Source organism: Girardinichthys multiradiatus, chromosome 10 (genome assembly GCF_021462225.1).
Source record: "Girardinichthys multiradiatus isolate DD_20200921_A chromosome 10, DD_fGirMul_XY1, whole genome shotgun sequence".
NCBI classification, from domain to species: domain Eukaryota; kingdom Metazoa; phylum Chordata; class Actinopteri; order Cyprinodontiformes; family Goodeidae; genus Girardinichthys; species Girardinichthys multiradiatus.
The window spans coordinates 10,443,656-10,468,182 of record NC_061803.1 but is presented as its reverse complement, the minus strand read 5'-3'; the positions used below and the strand labels follow the sequence as shown (position 1 = coordinate 10,468,182).

The 24,527-nt window shown below is 38.7% G+C and overlaps 1 protein-coding gene across 6 annotated transcripts in view; it reads right to left on the bottom strand.

The window, feature by feature from the left end:
- LOC124874967 (zinc finger MIZ domain-containing protein 1-like) overlaps positions 1-24,527 on the bottom strand; it is a 149,605-nt gene that overhangs the window by 27,845 nt on the left and 97,233 nt on the right. For 4 of the 6 annotated variants that reach the window (XM_047376682.1, XM_047376683.1, XM_047376684.1 and 1 more), the window contains 3 exons: positions 24,308-24,427; positions 17,405-17,518; positions 12,094-12,199 (listed from right to left, as the gene is read on the bottom strand). In XM_047376682.1, coding sequence (XP_047232638.1) covers positions 12,094-12,199; positions 17,405-17,518; positions 24,308-24,376 — 289 coding nt within the window. In that variant the 5' untranslated portion in view covers positions 24,377-24,427. Of the gene's footprint in view, positions 1-4,681; positions 4,792-12,093; positions 12,200-17,404; positions 17,519-23,125; positions 23,151-24,307; positions 24,428-24,527 lie in introns of those variants that run through there. The other 2 variants (XM_047376686.1, XM_047376687.1) reach the window with 2 other exon arrangements.

Below are 24,527 nucleotides of genomic sequence, written 5' to 3'. Positions count from 1 at the left end.
AGCTTACAATAGCCAGATTATTTCCCAAACCAACAGGCTGCCATTAAAAAAGCCCCAGCCTTAAGCCCCTGACCACCATGATACTAATTAGGCAGAGCAGATGTACCCAGAGAAGTGCCCACCTACAGGTGCTGGACAGTGCCTTGTAGTGTCACAGCTACATATGCTGGAGGCTGATTCACCTGTGACCTTTTCACAACAGGCTTGAGGTCAGAGCCTGTTTGGAAATAGGGAGAAAAAAAACACTTGGGTAACCGGGTCCAGTCCTGGCACCCCTCTAGGCTCATTAGAGAGGTCCATATGTGCAGCAGCTAAGGATCTGAATAAAAAGCTCCCTCAACACGTGTGCCAAGTCGAACATTCAAACTTGATCCGGGATAAGATTATTGGAATATTGAATGTTTTTAAACCTTGCAGAGGGTGAACTTCAGAAAACGTCAGTTTTTAAATAAGTAATGAGAACTGTATTAATTTCCCCATTTCTAGAAAGATTACTGCAAAAAAATGTTTATTTAATTCTGAATATAATGCACTAAACAGTAAGGTTTTCCCCTAATTCTCCATTAAGCTGTAAATTGTTGTTGGTAGTGTATACACAGTATGCATTCTTTACATCTCATTATAGCCTGACATAACCTCTTGCAGTACAACAGTATAGTCACCAAATATCTCAACACCAAAACACAACCAACAAAGGGGAAAGTGGACGACAACATACAATGCAACCTCTTACAGATATTTAATCAACAGCCATTATAAAACCAAAGAGCACATCTTAACTAACTACATGATAGTCACACAAACCCTGAACAGGTTTTTAAATAATTATTACATTACTGCACAGAACTGTCAATATGAGACCAAAGGTAAAAACAATTTTCAAAACTGCTGAAATCTGAGATTTTTAAACATATTCTAGCAAAGATGTGTAAATGTATAAAAATAAAATAAAAAAGACGTGTAATGTATAAAAAAGTATATATACATATGTCTAGTGACATAAAAAAAACATTTCTGAACTAAGATATGGGAATGAAAGATCAGTGTTACCATGGAAAAAAAGATCAGACAAAATGTTTTTATCATGTCATGTAAGTCAAGATTCTCTACGTATCTGGCTTAAACTGGTCCACATGACATCACTTGCTCCATTTGCTATCACTTTTGTGCTTATTTACAATGTAATAGTTTTCTTGAGGTGTATTAAGCTTTATCTCTGCATGACTTTGATACAGCTCACCGTGGTGATGAAAACATCTTACTTTTTTTGCATAACCTTTAAATCCAGAATATGCACAACTGTATAGAGAGTAAGCTTTGTCAAACAGGGAAATATGGTAAAATCGGTTTGATGAAAACTTTTTTCTCCTGTTAGAAAAACCACATTAGGTAAATAACACTGTTGGAGCATCCTGCTTTATTAAAAAAAAATGACACATCTAGTTTATTTACAGATAATTACTATGGATCTTTTCTCCTTTAATTTGAATGTTTCTGGTATGAAAGCTAATTTGTATTCCTTTTATTCAGTCAAGGTTTAATATTTGATCTTTGAGCTACATAAGTGGAATCAGAATCTCTATATTTTGTGTTTAACTGAAGGATCAGAGCATAAGAGCTATAAACAAGCTGTAGCCTATGGTTACTTGCAGCTACTGTTCTTTAATTTAGGTAACTTAACAGGCTTCCTGCACAAATGTACATATCACAACAGCGATCAGTGTGCTCCTGCGTGCTGTTATTTCCCCTCAGGACTTTAGTTAGAAACTGTAAATACAAAAGGTCAAAACTATTTCACATCTTTGTTGGAAAAAACGAAATTTCCAAGGCAGAGAAAAAGTGGTTCACTGAAGCTGACAAAGCAACAGTGGCAAACAAGCTGGACAAACCTTCTCCAACAACTCTTATTGCAAACTTTTTTTATGCCCTTGAACCTTTTCAAATTTTATCCTGTTATAATCACAAATGACATTGTTTATGGATGTTATTTAATAGCTCAACAATACAGCGAAATAGTGAAGTGGAAGGATCCATTATTCTGTAATGATTTTCTCGGGCAGTTTAATTCAGCCTCTTCACCCTGCTACCCCAGAATAAAATCCTGTGCAATGAATACTGCCTTTAGAAGATCCCGAATTAGTAAATAGAACCAGTAGTGTATAATGTAATCTTAGTGTAACTCAATCTGTTCTGTGAAGGCCTCAGAGGTTTGCTAGAGAACATTAGTGAACAAACAGCATAATGAAGACCAAGGAGCACAGCAGACATGTCAGGGATAAAGCTATGGAGAAGTTTAAAGCAAGGTTAGGTTATAAACAGTATTCTAGGTTTTGAACATCTCACAAAGCTCTGTTCAATCCATAATCTGGAAATTGAACGAGTATGGGACAACTCCAAACCTTAAAAACATGGCCATCCACCTGAACTGAAAGACTGGGCAAGGAGTGCATTAATTAGAGAATCTGCCAAGGGGTCCATGGTAACTCTAGAGTTGCTGCAGGAATCCACACCTCAGGTTGGAGAATCTGTTGACAAGACAACTATGCATCATGCACCCCCCAAATCTAACCTTTATGGAAGAGTGGCAAGAAGAAAGCCATCGCTGACAGAAAGCCACAAGACCCATTTCCAATTTGCCACAAATTATTTAGAGAGCATAGTAAACATGGGGAAGGAAGTGCTCTAGTCAGGTGAGACCAAAATTAACCTTTTTGGCTTACAATCAAAACACTATATGTGAAAGACAATAAACACCTCACGTAACCCTGATGGAAATGGTCCCATTATGCTACGGGAATGCTTTTCTTCAGCAAGGACATGGAAGCTAATCAGAGTTGATGCGAGGATGGACGGAACATAATAAAGGGCAATTCTGGAAGAAAACCTGTAAGAAGACTTAAGAACGTAGCATTTACAAGGCACTATATCCTTTGATGCATTCCTTGATTTTCTGTTGGATCCATAACTTCCACTACTACCTAGGGACCTGCAGAATTTAATTTTGAATGATTCATTTGATTTAATTGCTGAATTGCCATTCAATTGTTGAATTACAACAAAGTGTATTTTTTATGATTTTGTGGCACTAGTGACCAGTTTTTTAATGATTGCTTGGTGGGAAGAAAAGTAAAGAGAATAGGAGAGGACATGCATTAAATGGCCTGGGGTTGGGAATCCAACCCAGCACAGCTGCATCCAGAACTATAACCTCTTTATATAGTGCACCTGCTCTACAACTAAGCCATCAAAATACAGTTTATATAAAAAGGTTTGTATGTGTTAGGAGTCTGCACAAAGAAAATTGGACTCATCCAAAATCGGCACAAACAACTGGAAATTGTTATTGACAAGTAAAAGCTGATTGGTGTGTTTCTGTTGATCAGTTTTCTGATTCAAAAAGCTGCAATATAAGGATGTTTAAAGGCAGGCACCTTAAAAGTTTAAAATCCAAACCTGTTGCCGTTAGTGTTAACAAAATGGTGCTGAACCATTGGATTCCTTCATATGGAGAAATTTGTTTGTGCTTGGCTTCTGCCACCGCATGACAAAACTGCAGTGTCTCATGGAAAACGCCATCTCAAGTAGGTCAGGGCAACTCTCAGAGATAATCAAGGCCATTTTGACCCCTTCTGCGTCAGCTGTAAGTGGGTCAAATGCAGCAGTCAGCTGTTGCACCTCCATCAGGCGGGCACTGGAAGCCACTCGTCATCCTGTCAGCCCACCAACGCAGGAATCAACCCTCCCTCCGGTGGGGGGGAATATAGTAAAGTACCCCTCTGCTGCAGCAGCAGATCCCACCTTCCCTTATGTCACTGTTCACCATGTACACAACTCCATCGTTAACACTTGTTATCTGTTGTCTCCTCCTTTTGACAACTCACAGCTTTGCAACCTCGTCTCATTCAGACAGTGGCAGACGCTCCTCCTTGGTCCTCCTTCCACATTTCGAACATGCCACCGACTCTGGCGATGTCCCTGTTTATTTCATCACTACAAAAGAGCCAAGGGAGCTCACGTGCCTGGAAAACACTTTTGAGTGCAAATATGCAACAGCAGAACAAAGGCGGTACAGGGCAGCCTTAATCTCTGCACTACTGAATCCAGAAGCTATTTTAAAGCTCTCTTTCAGAGTTTTCATCCCTCCCACCTTTACTCTCTTCCATTAAACATTCTTCCTCTCCCACCCCTTGCCTCCCTCATTTCCCCCACCACCTTCCCCTCTCAGAGTCTCAGGGCAGCAGCCTCCTCTCCATCTCCACCGCGTGTCCAGTGGCTGACTGCACAATACGCATCAATTATTCATGGCCGCGCTCTCCATTTTGCAGGCAAAACCAATCACAGATGGAGTCGACGCTAATGGGGTTCCTGCTCCACTTGCCACCGGCTTCTTTTTTGCACTCGAGCAATAAATACCCCCAGAGACAACCGGAGAAGAATTAAAAACGGAAAAAAAAAATGGATAAGCTGTTAACAGAGGAGGAAACTTCATGGAACAAAGGAGGAGAAAAGGTTTGTGTTCGGAGATGAAGGAAGGCAGCACTGCAAATCATTCACCAAATAAATCAAGGAGCCAGCTTCAGCAGCAGGAAAGGGGTTAAAGACACAGATATATACGGGGTGGGGTGGTAGAGGGGGGAGGACAGGCAGAGAGAGGGAGAGAACCAAATGCTTATCTCCTCACCTCGGATGTATGCAGCTGTTATTGATGTATCTTCTTTTTCTGTCTAGTGATCCATTGCTTGCTCTCCCAATACACACATCACACAGAGGCAGCCACAGCCACTTTGCCAGAAGGGAGAGCGCGGGAGGGGAGGGGAGTGGAGTGGAGGGAAAAAAATGCAGGCAGCTCACATTTCAAACTTGCAAAGGGGGGGTGGGGGGTGGTGCCTAATGTGCTAGACAGCTTGTGTCTTGGCCCGGGTCCAGAGCGACGAGTAAAAGAAGCCTCAATCAGTTGGTTTGGAGCTGCAGGGAGGTGCGACGGATGTCGCAAAAATGCCACCAGAGTCGGCTCAGGTGAAGCTGCGATTCCAACCCGCTAACCTTGGCTTTGCATGCAATCACTTGACTTAATCCATCAAAACGACTGTCATTGTAATTAAAGGGTATAAAGGAAGAGGAGGAGGAGGCTTCTGAATGCACAGAGGGTTGGTATCAGAGAAGGATGGGCCAATTAGAGAACATTTGTCTCTGAGCAAACACCAGCCCCACTAAGCCTTTGGATAAATAATTACACAGCTATAAAACATGTAAACTGCAGGTAAACATGCCACCCGAGGCATACAATTGTGTGCAAATAAAACAACCTGCACACGACTGTCTCAGTAAATCAGAAAAACACCAAAAGGTTCATTTCTTCCAGTAATTCAATTCAAAAAGTGAAACATAGTTTATATAGATTCATGACACACATAATATATTTCAAGCGATGATTTCTTTTCATTTTGATTATTATGGCCCACAGCAAACAATACCAAACATTCTGTTTCTCCGTCTGAATAATATAATAATAATAATAATTTAAAAATAAAAAAGCATATTAAATGAGACCAATAAAAAAGGATTTAAAATACAGAAATGTTATGTTATGACCACATTATGGTTTACACAATCATGGAAAAGACTGCCAAATTTACAGTTTTCCAGAAGGCAGTCAGTGACATCCTTCACAAGGAGGGTAAGTCACAAGAAGAAGCTGGCTGCTGGAATAATGCTGTATCCAAGCAAACTGATGGGAAATTTGGTGGATGGAAAAAGTGTTTTACTAAAAAAATAACATCTCAAACAAGTGTGTCTATGTACTGTACTGTATATGTACACAACAGGACTTGGGACCACTGAGCAACAGTTCAGCCTTTTTTGTTCTCCTTAGCCTAAGATGCTTCTGGCAGCTTTGTTTAGGATTGGTTCACTTGTAGCCCAGGTCCTGGATATGTCTGTGTGTAGTGGCTCTTGAAGCTCTGACTGCAGCCCAGGGATATGCTTTGTGAAACTCCCTAAAACTTTTGAATGCGCTAAGATTCATGTTTCTCTTAAGGCTGAGGTTATGGCACAGTTTTCCTTCCACTTAACTCTCCATTAATACCCTTGGATACAGTATCCTGTGAACAGCCAGTTTCTGTAGCAATGACCTTTTGTAGTTTACATTCCAGTCAAGTTTAGCGGTCTTTCCAATAATCTTGTAGGCCATGAAATAACTTTTATGTTTTAAAAAAATAAAAAATGTTATTTACTGAATATTTCAGAGAAGCTGAATTTTGGGTTTCGATTAAAATGGTCAAGAAATAAACACTAAATAAATGTTGTGGGCAATAATTCTACATGTTTCCCTTTTTAGAATAAATTACTGACGTTTTTAATAATATTCAAATTGATTGAGATGCACCTGTAAAAATATTTATTTGATTTTAGCTATACTGCATTATGTTAAACAAATTTATAATGCAAAACCGGCTAATTTTGCTGCGCAGAGCCACATATAAGCAGCAGAAGATGGTCCCAATAACCGCCTGCTGCTCGGGACGTAAAACCACTTCAAGAGAGAATGGCCAGAGCAAGTCCAAGGCCCTTATCTCTCTGCTCTGAATTTACTCTCCTGGAATTTAGTATCGGCTAAGTGTGCGGTGGGTGACTTTCAGCGCTGCAGACGTACTGAAAGTTAACCCATCAATCATGGTTGGCTGAGAATCCTCAGTGATCATAAAATGCTCCAGAGAATTAGGTGCACCTACTTCCAAGTACGAGGAACTTTAACCTCAAACCCTGGTAAGCAAAGTGTTCTGGAAAAGTAAAATCACATCAACTCTAAAAGGTATTACTTCTTAATCAAATCCATTAAAAACCATTTTTAAAATCTTTCAGAGATTTGTGTTTAAAAGATAACAATAGAGTAGATGTCCAAATTGGACATTTTTGGTTCAAAAGCTGGGCTTCCAACACTTTCTGGAAAAATCTGGAAGTATTGTCCAGGGCCGGAATAAGAGTGGAAAAATATATTATAATATGAAAGTAAATTGTAAAGGTTTTGATACATCTTAAACATTTTTACATTTTCTCAATTCTTTATGTGACAGGCAGTGTAATTGTAAGATGGAATTAAATCATTCATTGTCTATAACCCCTTATTCTGCCAGGGTCACGGGGTTGCTGGTGACTATATCTAGCAGTTGGAGAGGTGGAATGGAACATTGACAGGTTATCTGTTCATCATAGGGCATCACAGAGACAAAGAAGCAAGAACACTCAGACAGTGCAATGTAGACTGACCAGCTAACCCGAGGAACATATTTTTGGATTGTGTGTTTGTTTGTGTGTGTGTGTGTGTGTGTTTTGGGGGTGGGGCGTGGTTGCCTGGAGAGACCCCACTCATGCATGGGAAGAAAATGCAAACTCCATCCAGAAAATACCTGGCTGGGATTCAAACCCAGGACCGTTTTGCTAACAACTGTACCACCATGCAGCCTGTGCAATGTATTCTCAAAATAAATTCATTCAAATTCAATCCATCATCCAAAAATTGAAAGACTATCGCACAACAGCAATTGACCAAGGCATGGCCCAACACCTAAACTGGCAGACATTGAAGGCATTAATTAGAGAGGAAGCCATGACACCCAGGGGCACTCTAGAGGAGCGGGAGTAGGAGAATCTGCCAACAGGGCAACGATGAAGAATAGGCCATGTAGAGGATACAGGAGACACAATGAAGAAGGTGCTCCAAATTTTTTCAACTACATGCGTGTGGCATCAACCTGAAAACATCATCCCACTTGTGAAAATAGTGGTGGCAGCATCATGCTGTGGGGGGTCTTTTCTTTAGCAGGAATGTCGTAGCTGGTCAGAATTTGATGGAAACATGGATTAAGTTAAATATAGGCCAATTGTCGAAGGACTTCTGTTGGAAGGTGCAAATACTTGAGACTTGGGTGGAGATTTTCCTTCCAGCAAGACTACATCACTAAACATACAGCAGGAGATGTACAAAGCTTCTACAGACTCAATCCAAAAGGCTTGCAGCTGTAATTGCAGCAAAGGGTGGCTCTACAAAGTACTCAGCTAGGCTGAATTCAAATACACAGCACACTTTTTAGATGTTAAAAATGTTTAAAACCATGTATTTTCCTTTCATGTTTGTGTTGTTCTATCACACAAAATCTCAATAAACTCCACAGAAGTTTGGGGTTGTAATATGACATAATAAAAAAAAAAACCTTCTGTGTTTGATTATCATTGCAAGCCACTGTATCTCACTGGATGCAGTAATACATAGGTTGTCACACTGCATTGTCTTTATCAAGCAAACACAACACCGCCTCACTAATGCCTTTACAAATTAGAAAACAGCCTCTTGATGTTCCACCTTAAACACCCCTACATTCACAGCAATGTAAAACAAAAGAATAAGAACACTTAGATGTTTTTTTAATCAGGCTGACACTGTTAACTACAACCCACAGTGTCTAAAGATTGAATGTACTGAATGTGTAAAATGGTTGTAGCACCAACCGAGCCTGACCAGCGCGAGAACTAATTATTTGCTGAATGGCTGCTTTGCCAGCCGTTTGTTACATGGAGGAATGAATTGCCTTAGGAGCTGAGAAACTCCAGCCCGCTGCTCCCTCTTATAAGTCGGCGCCTCTTTTCACTCTTTTCTGTCGAGGAATTCCAACAGCCCAATGAGGCGCAATCGATTGGGAATGCACTGCTCAGAAGAAATTGCGATTATGTTTATTTTTTGGACGAAACTCTCGAATAAGATATAGGTGGTTTAGCGTGAGGCTGATGGAATAGGTCAAACAGAGTTTGAAGGGATGGAGAGACAACAGAGAGAAGAGACTGATGAGTTGAGCTGAGTGATCTCCCTGTTTTCAGGTCGCTGCAGCCCCACGTGCACAGCTTCACCCGGCGGTCGGACGGTCTAAGTAATCACAGATTAATAGAGCAGGCTAATCCCATTCACAGAGAGGTCACTATGAGCAGACAGACACCCTTCCCCCATCTCTGCAAAAAAGGGGGCAAACGGGCTGCCTGACCCCCCCCCCCGCCAACCCTTTGAGTGTATCCATTAAACAGATCAGCAGTTCAATTCACTGAATCACACGTTGTTGAGCTTTTCAATTCCACTCTGATGAGAAGGGATTAAATTTGCAACCAACATTATCTCAACTTCTACAAACCCTTTACATATGCCAGCCGGTACCATCAATAGGTTGCAATAATGAGGCTTTAATGAAGTTTTACCCTCTTGCAATAATATAAAGCAAAAGCTAATTCAGTAAATTATTGGAGGCATTTCATGATTAATCAATTTGTCAAAGCTACAAGCCGTTTCAGCACTGAGCTGGCTGTGAACATTGATTTTCACCTAAGCCCTCCTTCCCTTTAGATCAATTCTGCAGCATGTTGAGGAGAGGCGTTGAGAGGGAATCAACGGAAATGTAACAGCCACTGACCAGACTGTGTCAGAGCAGAGCTGGTGAGCCAAATCTGGTTAACTTATTAGCTCCATGCACTGAGTTGATGTCTTCTGAGCACAGAAACTGGCAATTTTTCTCTTCCTTTTTAAACTAAATGTAAGCAAAAACTGAGCAGAAAGCAATCACGACACTGAGATGTCTTCAGAAAGTCATGACAACATTTCAGGAGTTTTATTATGTAAACTTTAAAACGGATTATGGAGGAAATTAAATATTAGCCGTTAGATTAATACATTTTTTTAATTTATTAAATTTTTGATCATGCATATTAGTCTGTAAGTCTAACGTTCAAAAATGATAAATTAAAACAATAGCTGCTTCATTTGGCAGCATAAACACTCAGATTAGAATTTAACTAAAGATGTTAGCTGGTTTGGCCACAGTGCTAATGCTAAAGTCAAACTTCTACATCTTAGTTGTGATTTTCAGTGTAAATGGTAAATAGAGTGAATTTATATAGGGAAATTGGTTTACATGCCACCCTGTTAGAATACAATTTAAACTATTATTATTTCATTTACATTTTGTACATTTTGTGCTTTAACTAGATTAGAAAATACTAAATGCTAATGCTAAAATGAAACTTGCTAGTCAGCTCAGCTTCTGAAGCACTGATGAGGCCAGCTATGAGACTATTTAACTGATCTTGAAAGTTTTAAATTACTTTTAAAGGAAACTGGTTCTGGTTTGGGAAACCTTAATTACATCTGATTATTCTGGTGTTTATGAACTGCTGGTTGCTCAGAGTTTTTTGTTTTTTTTCATTTGATTATTAAAATGTAATATGACAAACACTGCCAGCGTCAAAAGTTTAAATTAATATAAAACGATAATTTTAATCATTTTGACATTTAGTTAGAATTCAGGTAAAGTTTGGTTTTCTTTTAACAAATTTTGTAAACTAAGTACATTTGCAAAATTAGTTGAAATTTAGATTTTTAACATACAAAAGTCCTATTCTGAAATAATGTTTAAAATCCCCAAAAACTGTATGCAAATCTTTAAACTAATTTTATTGGTTAAATTTTCACAAATTTAAATGAACTATATTTCAAATATCAGTTGAAAAAGTTGTCAAAATATATTTAAAATAATGTAATTCTCCTATTTTTGACCCAGATACATGATTCTTGCATCCTTTCAGTTGAATTTAAGCACTTTACAATGACCAGTACTTTGGGAAGGTTGCAGCAGATCTGTTAGGGACTAACAGACATATAAAACTGGCATGCTCTTTACAACAAAACAATTTTTCTAAATAAATAAATGTTGTGGCTCTTCAGACCTTGAGCTTTCCTCTTTTAACTTTTTTTTCACAAAAAATGTTGTGCATACAAGACTACAGATTTATAGGGGTGGCTATTGCACCTTATGCTCTGGCCTCCCTTTGGTGTTGCCACTGTCTAGAGAAGAGTATCTGCTTTTAAACTCTTAAAATCCATTAGGAAAAGAAAACTTGGGCTTGCTGAAACATTTTCCCCTCTGCAAACACAGACTCATCCTACTCCCATCATACTAGCCCACATCATGTGATTCGCTCCCTTCCTCTGTCACACGGCAACAGCCCCCGCCGGACATCAAGCGAGCAGATCCTGACCCCTGGGATCTCTTTGAGTGTGTCATCTCTTTTAGTTTCTACAGAGTGCTTTCTCTGCAACTTAAAAATATCCCTTCTCCCTGTCGCCATGCAGATAAAAACATCTCTATTAAACTTTCCATCGAATCTGTCTCCATTCCAAAATATTCATGCATTTATTGGTACATAATTGTCCATGAAAAGCACTTTGGGATACTGCCCAAACAAGACCAAGCTCAGCTTTCCAAATGACTACTGTTGCAGGAAATTATTCAGTCTGTGGATCCATTGGCAATCTTATCTAAGCCCATAAAATAGGCCCTGAGATTTGATTAAGCATTAAGCAGAATTAGAACATTTGGCTGTCTTAGTTATTTGCATGCAGTGACTGATTCCTAACCCACGACTGAAATAACAGCCACATGACTATCATATAAACCAAAGGAAAAAAAGCGAACTCAAAGAAAATTAAACCAATATATGGCTATGACTCTCTTAAATCAAGAAGGCTCAGCAGCATGGTCAAGCATAGGTTTTCCTATAACCCATGTAAGGTAGAAACAACAAATAATCAACTGTAAAAGATCACAAAAATATTTCTTATCTTCTTGGCTACTGACTATACATCTTTATCCCCACCATGCTTCAGTTGGCTTTTCTCCCAGCTTGTAACTACCTTTAAAATATCTGCATTTTTATTAATAATTCATCACTGTCTGTAGACGTTCAAAGACCATAAAAATAAAATGTTCTCAGCACTGATGGTTTCTGCCTCATGTCACAGATGGATTATTACTCTTTATCTGAAATCACAACTCAAGATTCTTTGTTTCCTTTAAGAGATAAAAATAAAAATGACAAAGATCTGAGTTAATGTGAGCTGCTGTCAAACACTGCTCTGCATATTTTTTCTTCTGAGGACCCATGGTCTCAGCAGTGTTTATGGGAAAAGGTACGAGGGATGCAGATATAAACTTTGATCCCAGAGCAGGCCAGCATGGCCAGATGGCCTGAGGTGGCAGTTGATAGAAATGGTCTTACCTGCTGATTTTGGAGTGAACTTGTCCCTGTTGGCGGCACACACGGCCAGGAGCCGATAGCCCAGGTCCAAGTCAAAGCCTTGCTGCGCTGCTACGCGGCTGACCACCTAAACACAGTGAGAGCATGCAGATATGAATTTTAAAAAATGACAAAAAACGTTATTAGGGTTCTTTTTGTCAGTGATGTGGTGTACAGAACCTTACAAATGCTTTTACCATTCTTGAACCTATTCAAGGGAACCTATTTTGTCACCTTACAGCAACAAGTCTCAAGGTTATTATTGGATTTTTGCATGACAGAACAACAAAAAGTAGAGCATATTTGCATATAAGTTAAACAAAAAAACCTTAAAGGTATGGGGTGCATTTATAATACTCTTATTACTCACTTATTTATATTACCATTTGCTGCAGTTCTACATGTCTTTCAGGATATGTCTTTAACAACTTTCCACATGTAGAGACTGATTTTTAGCAGAAAGGCTCAAGCTCAGTTATTTTGGTAAGAGCATCTTTGAACAGCAAGTCTTGCCAAAGATTCTAAATTGGATTTCAGTCTTTGACTAGACCTTTAAACATGCTATCTCTGGCCGTATGTTTAGGGATGTTGGCCTGTTGTAGGGAGAACCTCTGGCCCCCGTCTCAAGACTTTTGCAGCCTCTTACCGGTTTTATTTTAGAATAGCCCTGCATTTAGCTTCATTTATCTTCTGACCAACTCTTGCATCACTGCTGCAGAAAAGCATCCCCACAGCATGATGGTGCCATCATCATATTTCATCATGGGGATGGTGAGTTCAGGGTGGTGAACAGGATTAGTTTCCTGCCACCTGAGCTGGGGTCTTTGTAGCTTCTCCATAGTTAACATTCGCCACTTGGCTGCTCCTCTGATTAATGTTCTCCTTGTCTGGCCAGTCAGTTTAGGTAAACACTCATGTGTTAGTAGGTTTGCCGTTGCACAGGATTTCATTTTGAGGTATCAGAGTAAAGGTGGCTTAATACAAATGCATGTTGCGCTTTTCAGATTTTGATTAGTAAATTAGGAAATCTTTTTCCTTCCATTCACTATTCACAGCTTTTTGTTAGTCTGTCAAATAAAATCCCTTTAAAAGATATTGGTGGATTTGGCTATAATGTGACAAAATGTAGAAAAGTTCAAGAAGTAAAAAGACTTCTGCAAAGCATTGCTATTAAACAAACCAAACGTTGTTGTCTTAAAGAAGAGTTAAATGGTAAGTATACCCATTCATATAAATGTTTTGATTTTACAGAACCCTCCAACATTTGTTGGCGCCCCTAGCAAAGATCAGTTAAAATGCCTTCAATTAATCTTTTATTGCAGAAGCATAATCTGAAACAGAATCATTTAGAAAAATCCAAAGTTTAATTTGCGTACATTCATTCAATGAGAAAAAAGGTCCCATGTCAAGAAATCATTTTTTATTTTTTCAAATTCACTAGGCTCATAATTATTGGCACATCTAACGTGCTATAAAATAAATAAGATAAAAGATTTTATTTATTTGTACTTTACTTTTTTAAGTGTGTCAAGGAAGTTTTAATTGGTAACCACAATTTCCATTTTTTCCTTGGAAATAGTGATATGACACAGAGGCCAAATTTCTTGCAGACATTCTACAAAATGGGAAAAAGCTGAAAACATGCCATTCAAGTAAGAAAATGGTTTCAAGAAAATAGCCATCTGCCTCAGATTGCCCATTTCTGCAGTTAACATTTGCCCTGTATTTATTTGCTTCCTTGTCCCTGCTGAAGAATATCACCCCCGCAGCATGATGCTGCCACCACCATGTTTTCCCACCTGGGGAGCACCCAGTTTATCCTACCTCCACACACACAGGTTAAAAATCCTGAATATTTAAGTATGGAAAAGAATGGATGGAAAATGTAGATAACATATTCTGAAAATATTTTTATAAAAATAACATATTCTACAACATTTTTTTAAACCTGAAATTCTATAACAGTCACGTTTTAAAGTCTCATTATATGATTATATTAAAAACTAAGGAATAGACATGGCAAGTTTAACTGCTCCTGAGGACGGTGGATTTTCCTTTGTCTTGTTCTTGTGCTCACAAGTGACCTTTTGGCAGCATCAAAGATCTAATTCAGCTTAAGTGATGGACACATTACGAGTTTACAACTTCCATATGAGTCAGATGACAGCAGGATGAGAAGCAAATGTGGCCCCCTGTGCGGAGATGACGCACTGAGAGGAAACATCGGAGACACATCAACATGCCATTGGAGCTGATGTAAATCACCATAATGTCCTGCAACGCTGCTTTGATTTACCTTCGCCATTACCAGCTCAAAGAGAGCACCTCAAATCATGATGACCTTTCAGGACATTCAGGGGTCTGTGTGGAGCCACTCCAAGACCGATCCTGCCGTTTCAAATCCCCACTGTCACACTTCAAGACAAGTCCTGAGGTTGCAGAGTTGAACTTTGCTGCCTGCACCATGTCATTATCATGATTAAATATAGTCCTGACGCGACACCAGCTCAGAGTATGTACATCTGGGTTTTATTTAGAGGTATGTCCCATTAAGCAGAAGAAATATGAGGATAGTCGGCCTAATTAGAATCTGAACTACTTTTTTACCTAAATGTGGATTTCATTTCTTCATTTCTTCTCCTTTTCATAGATTTTTAGATTTACCAATGATAGGAAAATAATACTAGTTTCTTAAAAATTTGAACAAAAGCTGTTTTTACACCAGTGACTCAGCTTCCTTAGTCAGAACTCAATGATTACTTAGTTAAATTTCAATGGATGCAAATGACTATAACTGCATTATACCAGCGAACCCAAGGATCATTCTCTCTTAGCACAAGATGCTTTCCCTTACATAGAGGACTTAATGATAAAATTTCCTCTTTAGAAAGATTGGTTTAGAACCAGCTCTTACCAGTAAAACCCAAAGGATTATTAATGTTATCTGTATCATTGTAATGTTGGCCAGAGATTTTTAGATTTCTCAGAAGGATTCATAGATTTTTAGATTTCTTAGAAGGATTGTTGTATCATTTGATTCGTTTTTCTGTGTTTATTTTTGTATTGTAATTTTATGTACAGCGCTTTGAGTGTCTCGTTACTGAAAAGCGCTATATAAATAAACTTACCTTACCTTACTGAGGGAGGTTTTGCTAAATGGTAATTTCAGTGTAAAAAGTGGTTCTAATCCCAGGTCTTTAAATTGTACACAGTTGGTGGAGTCGAGGTGGGTTTGTCCTCCAAAAGGCCAACATGTGCTCTTATATGTTAAGCCAACCATGTGAATGTGCCATGAACAGCTTTACAGCTCAGGAGCAAATCATGTGTGCATTTTTGTAAGCTACAGCTCTCTTTTCCGGTTATTTAGTTGGACACGAAGGTTATTATAAATCTTTATAAATGTTTCGCTTTTATTTTTTCTTAAACATTCAAATCAAATTTTTAGACTCTTCATGAAACTAGAAGGATCATAAAGTTGTTGCCTTTTGTGAAACATATATTTTTTTTAAATCATAAAATTTAAATATCTTTTTTTATGTTACCAGCAGAAACTTTAATGTATTTTACTGGGATGAGATTTATGAGACAGACCCACACAAAGTAGTGCATAACTGTGAAGTGGAAGGATATGATACAGTTTTCCACATTTTTTGAAAGATAAAATGCTAATAAGAGTGACATGCATTTGTTTGAGTGTCAGTAAGTCCATACTTTGTAGAAAAAAAGCTATTGCTACAATTACAACTGCAGGTCCTTTGAGATATTATTAAAGCAGCTACCAACTCTTGCTGTATGTTTACAGTCATTGCCCTGCTGGAACATTATACTCCACCCCAGTCTTTTGAAGTTGCCCTGTATTTAGCACCATCCATCTTCACTGTTACAGCATGATACTGCCACCATGTTTCACTGTAAGGTGTTTTTAGGAATGATTTGCATTGTTAGTGTTCTGTCTCCCGACCTGTGGAGCTCTGCAGCTCCTCCACAGTTACTATAAACCTCTACGCTGCTTGTCTGATTTATTATCTCCTTGTCCGACCCGTCAGTTGTCTTGGTAGTCTCACATTTTTGCCATACTCTATCCATTTTTAGATAATGATGGATTGAACAGTGCTCTGAGATGGCTTGAAAGCTTAGGATTTTATTTTATATTCCAACCCTGCATTAGACCTCTCCACAGCTTCATCCCTGAGCTGTCTGTTGTGTTCCCTGGTCTTCAGTTTACTGCGTGTTCTCTAATGTTCTCTAACAAACCTCTGAGGCCTTCACAGACCAGCTGAGTTTATACTGACATTAAATTACTCACAGGTGAAATCAATTTAAAAATTTGTTTGCAGTGAATTGCAATTAGGGGTCTCAGAGTAACATGGAATGAATAAAAATGCACGCTACACTTTTCAGATTTTATTTGTAAAAATTGTGTAAAACATGATTGGCTTTTCCTCCACTTCAAAATTACGCACTCTTTTTTAGTCGGTCTGTCACATAAAGTCCCAATAACATGAATTGGAAGTTGTGGTTTTAATGTGACAAAATGCTGTATACTTTTGCAAGACACTGCAGAAAAAAACGTGAAATCAACAGGATGGAGTGCTGTGTAATTTTGCAATTACATTAGATTAACTCGGGTCTACAGAGCTTATAAACTAAAAGGAAGAAGCCATGACATTTTCACGGCAGGACACAAATTGAATTGGCAGGATGGAGGAGAAGTCACCTGCTGCTGCACATTAAAGCAGCAACAGAAGCAGTTGCTCAACGTGTCACAGCGGCTTCACTGACTTTCCTGCACTGCTGTAGGGGATACAGGCTGCACTTAAAGCTGCAGCATATTTTTCTTTCATCTGTTGCTAGAAGCAGCATGTTAAAGCAAAGGTGACATGTGAGTGAAACAACTGCAGTCCACACAAGTGTTCCATTTGTTGGTGTTTTCTGTATTTATAGCTATAAAGGGTTATTTAAAGGCAATAAAAATAATTTTCTTGCCACCGATGATTCCTTTAAAGCTCGAGGGCATTGTTGCATTACTTGTTTTTTTTTTCATTAAATTCACAAGCCTCAGCACAAGCTGTTAATGAGGTCACTGAAAGGAGGATAAATCTGAGTGCTTCCTCATGTCCGAAGTGCTTTTTTTCCCCCAGTGACCTTATTGAAGATCAGGCAAGAAAACATTAGCTGTCTTATGTCCCTGAGAGAGTTCTGAAAAGAGCCAACGCAGCAGTTGTTTTTAGCGGCTGTTTCGTCGCCCTTGAAACAACGAGAGCGAGGCTAGAGGATGGAACTGGAGACTCACCGTAAGGCATCCCATCAGGCTTTGCTCGAAGGGGCGCTGGAAGGCCCGGGGGTCTCCGCACCAGTCCAGCAACTCAGTCGCTGCTGTTTGGAAATTTGCTGGATTTTGTAAGTGCTGTGAGGAAAGAAAGAGGGAGAAAATGTGTGAAATGTGCTGAAAATCTATTAGCTACTGTATGGAAACAGAACAAAAAAAGGGTGATATGCAGAACTGTATTCATTATTTAGCTGTAAGAAAAGAAGGGTGAAAAAATAGATAATGGAGGAAAGGGCTGAAAATGTTTTGTTGCTAGTGTATGATTTCATAGTTTTTGCCATGAATATATCAACTATTCTGAAAACAGTCAGAATTTCCACCAAAAGATTAACAGTGCCACCAAAGAGGGGCCAGGAGAGGGCAATATCCATCCTTTTAAATTTGCTGGCACCCAAAACTGGCTCTTCAATTAGACAAACTGTCTTACAGATGTCCCTGAATAAATTAGAGTATTGTTGTATCTATTTCAGTAGTTTAATTCAATAAGTAAAACTCATATCTTATATAGATTAACTATGAATTTGTCTCCTAATTATAGCTTAAAGCTGATGAAAACCCAAACTTCTGTTTCTCATAAAATTCTATAAGGCCTATAAAAAAAAGGATATGTAACAGAAATGTTATATTATTGTTGCGTCATGCTCTATACCATCATAAGACAGACTGCTGACTTGACAGTTGTCCACCTAAAAGACACCTTTCACAAGAAGGGTATGCCACAAGAGGCCATTGCCAAAGAAACTGATTGTTCACAGACTGCTGCATCCCAACAAATTATTGGAAAGTTTAGTGGTAGGAAAGAGTGTGGTACAAAAAGACACACGAGGGTTTGTTGGAGATCCACAAGATGTGCATGGGAACTGGAATCAGAGCTTCAACAGCCACCTTACACAGATACATCCAGGACAACTGTTGCATTTCTTGTGCTAAGTCACTCCTGAACCAGAGACAACATCAGAAGTCTCTTACCTTGGCTGAGAAGAAAAAAAAGTGGATTTTTTGTCATGAAAAGTAATTTTGCATTACAGCAGAAAATCAAGGTCAACGAGTCTGAGTTGAGAGAAACTTAATCTAAGCAGCCTGGGTCCAATCTGACATTTTAACAGTCACTCAAGATTTTTGGGAGTCTTCTGCTGGTGTTGGCCCATTGCATTTTATCAAGTCCAAATCAACACCAGTACCAGGACATTTTAGAGCACTTCGCTGACAAGCTTTATGGAAATGCTAATTTAATTTCCCAGCAGGATTTGTTACCTGCCCATACTGCCAAAATTATTATTACCTGCTTCAATTGCCATGTTGTCACTGGGTTTAACTCACCAGTAAACTGGTCTGACTTAAACCCCACAGAAGAAAATTGCAGAGTATTGTCAAGAAAAACATAAGAGAAACCTGAGCCAACAATGCTGAAGAACTGAAGGCTGATATTATAGTTTGCTACAGGCTTAGTGCCTCCATGCCATGCAGTCATTCATGGAAAAACAGCCCCAAACAAGTATTGAATGCCTATAGGTACATTAACATACTTTTCAGTATGCTGAAAAGTATGAAAACTCAGTATACTTTTGTGTATTTAAAATCCTATAAGCTTGACAAGATTAATGTTGGGTTTCATTAGCTTTAACCCAAAATCATCAAAACTAACAGAAACAAATGCTTGATATAGAACACTGTGCATGTTATAAATCTATTTAATGTGTGAGTTTCACTTCATGAACTTAATCACAATTTTGCTTGGGACCCCACTTTTATGGTGTTAATTTCCCCTCTGGACCCCTGTCTTGTTTCACTGTAACGCTGTAAAAGAATTGGTAAAACTAAACTACGTATCACAACTGGTAAACTCACCGATAAAAGCATGCACACCTCAATACAAACAACACAACTCGGCAGTAATCTGGAGCCTTTGGAGGGATCATGCACACAAACCTTTTTAGTGCACTTGCTGAAAACAGGAACAAATGTACTCCCACTTCACAGCATCAAAGGTAAATAGAGTGGGTTGTCATCTTAAAGCGAACGGCTGTCTTCTTAATGCGTTTGTGTGCTTTGATTTCGCTGTCAGAGTAGAAGAGTTGCTTTTTTTCCTGCTCACTCTTTAGGGGGCAGTAGAGGTCAGGATTTGATAAGGTGGCTTTCATATCAGTTTATGAAGCTGGCATATGACATGGGGGTGGATGAAACCAGGCTAGTTTATTTTCTGCTTTTGTCTGTGACCGTGTCCGCTGCTTTCCTGATACACTAAGGGAGCTCAGCTTTAAGTGAGACGTGGCAGGGATGCAGAGCATATATGTTTCTGGAGAAAGTGACACACATCTACAGATGCTAAATTTAGGAGAGTCTGGAAGCTAGACAACGCACACAATCAGTGCACCAAGGATGGAAAAGGAGGGAGGAGGAATATGTTAGAAAGGAGGGGAGAAAGAAAACACACACCACCACTTGGGCTTGAAGTGATTACTGTTCTTTGCACTCAGAACAATTGGTCCCACCAGTGTGGCTGTCACACAGAGAGCCTGGCACTGCCACACCACAGATGTTCCCCTCTTTATGGCCAAAAAAACACCAATCAAACACAAACCAGTGGCCAAGAAACACCCTCCCCCCTCTCTGTTACCCTATCGCTCTCTGACTCAACATTTACACACCAGTCAAAGCTCTGCTCAGTTCGAGGGGGGAAACAAAGATGGACAGGACATGCAGCATCCTGAGACTCCCACACAGCCCTCCTCTGTAGTCACGTCTGGAAAACAACAAGCACATCTGCAGCCTAACTGGAAGTGACATGCGATCTGGCAAACACTCTTTCTATAAAAAAATAAATAAAAATGCTGCTGTTGTTCTACATTCATCGGTGCAGCAGAAAAACATATTAATGGAGATAATTAACCCAGGAACGGAAGCTCAGCAGCAGCTAGACAAAACAGTTGTGTGGTGTAAGCAGCAGCAGTGGTGGTGGCAGCTCCAGTTTATCTTGAAATATTGGTGCTAAGGAGTTGGAGGAAGTGGAGAGAGGACAGTTCACAGGTTTCAGCAGAGCCTCCCCCCATGTATACATCACTGTAGAGCAGAGTCTGACAGCAAACTGACTTCCCCACTGTGAGAGGAAAATAGTATCTCCAAAATAGATACCAGCAGTATCAGGCAAGCCATCTTTCCCCCAAAGTATTCACAATGGTGCGATTTCGAGATGCGAGGGAAAAACAAACTGTCAGAGAAAATATGAGCTGGGGTGAAATCAGATTGCTGTTTTTAGCATCTCTTGTCCGTTTGGAGGTTAAGTCGAGCAAATGTGGTTGCTCTTCTTTGTGTAAGCTGTTAAAAGTTAAAAGATGCGTTCTCTTAAGGTTTTTTTTTTTTTTTTACAAATGGTAAAACAACATGCAATTGTCAAGTGGAAAGAAAATTAATGACCTGGTTTTCAAACTTTTAACAAATAAAAATCTGATAAGTGTAGCCTGTTTTTTAGAGCCACTTTTTACTGTAATTACATCTATAAATGTTTTAGGCTATGTCTTTACCAGCTTTGCTAATCTAGAGCTTGAAATCATTCCTCTTTTTCTTTTAAAAATAGCTCAGGCTCAGTCAGACTGAATGGAGGGTGTCAGAAGATGTCCATTTTCTAGTCTCACCACTGATTCCCATTTAAATTTAGGTCAAGACTTTAACTAGTCCATTCGAACAAATTGGTAAAGCACATGACAAATTGTTTTCTTGTCGACATATTCTGTTCATTTTAGCTGTGGCCTTAAAGAGGGGAATATCTGTGGCCAGGTTGAACTTAGGATGAAAGTCTTGACATATGACTTGGTCTTGGCATTCAAAGACTTAAAACGTGATCTGGACTTGGGGCAAATGTTTTGCCAAGGCCTTGGGATAAAGGACTTGAGATTTAACTGAGACTTGAGATATAAATGTGAGGCTCAACTTGGACTTCGTAGTAAACACTTGATGTTTGACTTAGACTTGCCCCTTAAAGATTTAGACTTGACTTGGGGGAATGACCAGAGTCTTGACTTGGGGCAAATAAATTTAAGAGTTGATTTAGACCTACCCTGCAAAAAGTTGAGAATTGAATTGAACATGTTTTCAAATACCTAATCTATAATAAAAAAAGACTTGTGAACACCTCTGATGTAAACTGAACCTATATGACACAGGGGTGGACTATTTACTATGTACTGATTTCTTAAGGCAATTGGTTTACTGAATATTATTTAGCGGTATCAGATTTTAGGATGATGAATACAATGTACATCCCAAGTTTTCAGATGTGTATTTGTTAAAAAATTAGAAAACCCTGTGTCATTTTCCTTCCACTTCATAATTATGTGCATAATCACTGTTGTTCTATCAGAGAAAATCCCAATAAAATACAAAGAATTTTGTGTTTGTATGAATACTTTCGAAGGTACTGTATATCTCTCAAAGCCAAATCTAACATCCCATTTGTGTTTCATTGTCTTACCAGAGAAAAGCAGCACATTTATGTCTAGAAAAGGAATACAACTAATATTCTGCTCCAGGTTGTTAAGTAAAAGATCCATTGATTTATCAGATAGTATTTGGCTGAGTTATTGTTTAAAATTCCATTATTGCGATTTTACAATGGGACAGTAATTTAAGAATTACCACAGCAATGATTTTCTGATCTGACTTCCAACCCCCTGATTCAATCACGTTGCCGGATTCCAATTTCCTCCAATTTATCATCACATTCAGCAGCAATTCATCATTTGAGCAACAAAATCAATTTGTTACCCTGTCCGCCACTCTGGCTGGAAGCAGTCACATGCACGTGTCGCATCTTCCAGGAAACAACACTTAACAATAGACCAGGCTTCATTTGTATTCCTGGGCATTTCTTTTAGATGCCCAAACATGTTTAGCCTGCACTACAGTTTCAATTAAAGCAAACAGCTGGATTGGTTTACAATATTTCCTTAATTATTTTAATAGCTTGGATATTGGACAATGGGGAGTGACGGAGGGGGAGAAGATACCAAGTTAATTGTTCTGATCTCCCCTGATGATCATCTTTGTTCGCGGGGAGGAGAATAGACGGCCAGCTGAATGGGCTCGCCGCTACTCTAATTGGCAGGACATAAATGGTATTTATTATGCGAGCCTTCCAAACCCTGAATGTCTGCAGCACAAAGCTCGCCTCTATTAGCAGGGTGCTGGCTCTTACTGGTCGATTTGAAATGACCCCACGCTTTAACCATTTATTAGATAGACTGGTGGCCTACTCGTGTGCCATGGATCTCTCTAATTGGTGTGTTTACCCATGTGCTGCCTCCTCAGGCGCTAACATCGGGATGTATTTGTTTAAATTTTTGTCCTGTTGGGTTAATACATTTAACCCCCAAACATTTGAACTGTGTAAACTGTTGTTAGACACCAGTAAACCCCTTTTTGTACTTGTGTGAACCCACTTTAATAGACCCTCTCCACATTCATTACAGCTAAAGGAGTGGATATTGAATTATTTAACTCCCTACTGCGATGAAGGTAACCAAACTGAGGACCAGGAGTGTTTACCTCTCTTCATCTTATTACTTCAGAACATCAAAGCAACACATTGTCTCAAACTCCCCGTTGGATAAAAGGATTTGCCACTGACATGTTTAAGTACGTTGTGTCATTCTGAGGGACCTCATCGCTGAGGAGGGAAACAAAATGTACCGTAAGTTTAGAAGAAGGGATCAAACGGAGAACCCCCGCAGCCTGGGGTTACACGACTATGTCTGTTTAATTCTGCTGGTGATTCATGCCGCAGTAAACTGTGGAGAAGTGGGAACAAAAGGATTTGCTGAGAGTCAGCTGTGGTGGAGGGAATGGTGGAGAAGGGTGGGAGTTCTTGCTCTTTGACCCTATTCAGTAACCTGAGTCACACTTTCTTCTGTAAAATAAAAAAGTCACTTTTAGGTTGAAATAACACATCTAAAATAAATTGAGAATACAGAATTTTCACAACTTTAACGGCGTTATGTGTAATCTTAATCTCAAGGGAAACCTGAGACGTGTGAGATTAATACAGACGTTTTAGAAACAAAATCTGGAACATTATTTACATTTCACTTACAGTGAAAACCACCTCTGTATTAAATGGCAGTAGGCCCATTCATCTAGCAAAATACTAAAATATGATGAGTAAATCTATAAATTAAGATGCTAAAGGGGTAAAACTGAGCACTTTAGCAGTTGCTTAACAGAAACCTGTCCGCTAAAAACCTGTTTTAAGGTAGTAGCTTGGAAAACAAAACAATATATATATATATATATATATATATATATATCACAAATTATATATTATTTATATGTTATTATGTATATATATATATATGTATATATATATATATATATATATATATATATATATATATATATATATATATATATATATATATATATATATATATATATATATATATATATATATATATATATATATATATGTATATATATATATATATATATATATATATATATATATATATATATATATATATATATATATATATATTCAAAATAAACAATAAACTCTCTAATCCCTTCTGACTGGAAGTAATATTAAGGTTTTGGAGTGGCTTGGCCAGAGACTTGAATTTTTGACATGCTATTTTTTTAAAAGATGTGAGAAACATATACATATATTTCAAAACTGATACACCTTTTACATTTTGTAACATTTTGTGAAATGCCTTTCTCCTTTACAAACTTATTTGGCTGAATGAAAATAATTCAACACTGTAATTTGCCAGGGGTATGTATGTCTTTGGTCTTGATTTTAATATAACATTATTGCTAAAAGCCAGTTTAAATCCGACTGCAGAATGAGAACTGGTGTCGTCCCCCCTGCCTCACCTGCTTGATACACTGCAGACGATCATTGGTCTGCTGAATGTGTCTGTCCATCGACGGAATCGAGTTCATGTTGATTGTCCCCGTCTGGCCTCTATCTGCCAGCCATTAAACTGGAGAGCTCTGTAACAGAAACACAGACAAGTGTTAAGGCTCAGCTCCAAGGGAAGCTGCTGATCACATCACCACCAGGATACTGCAGCTCTCCCTCCCTCTCTCTCTT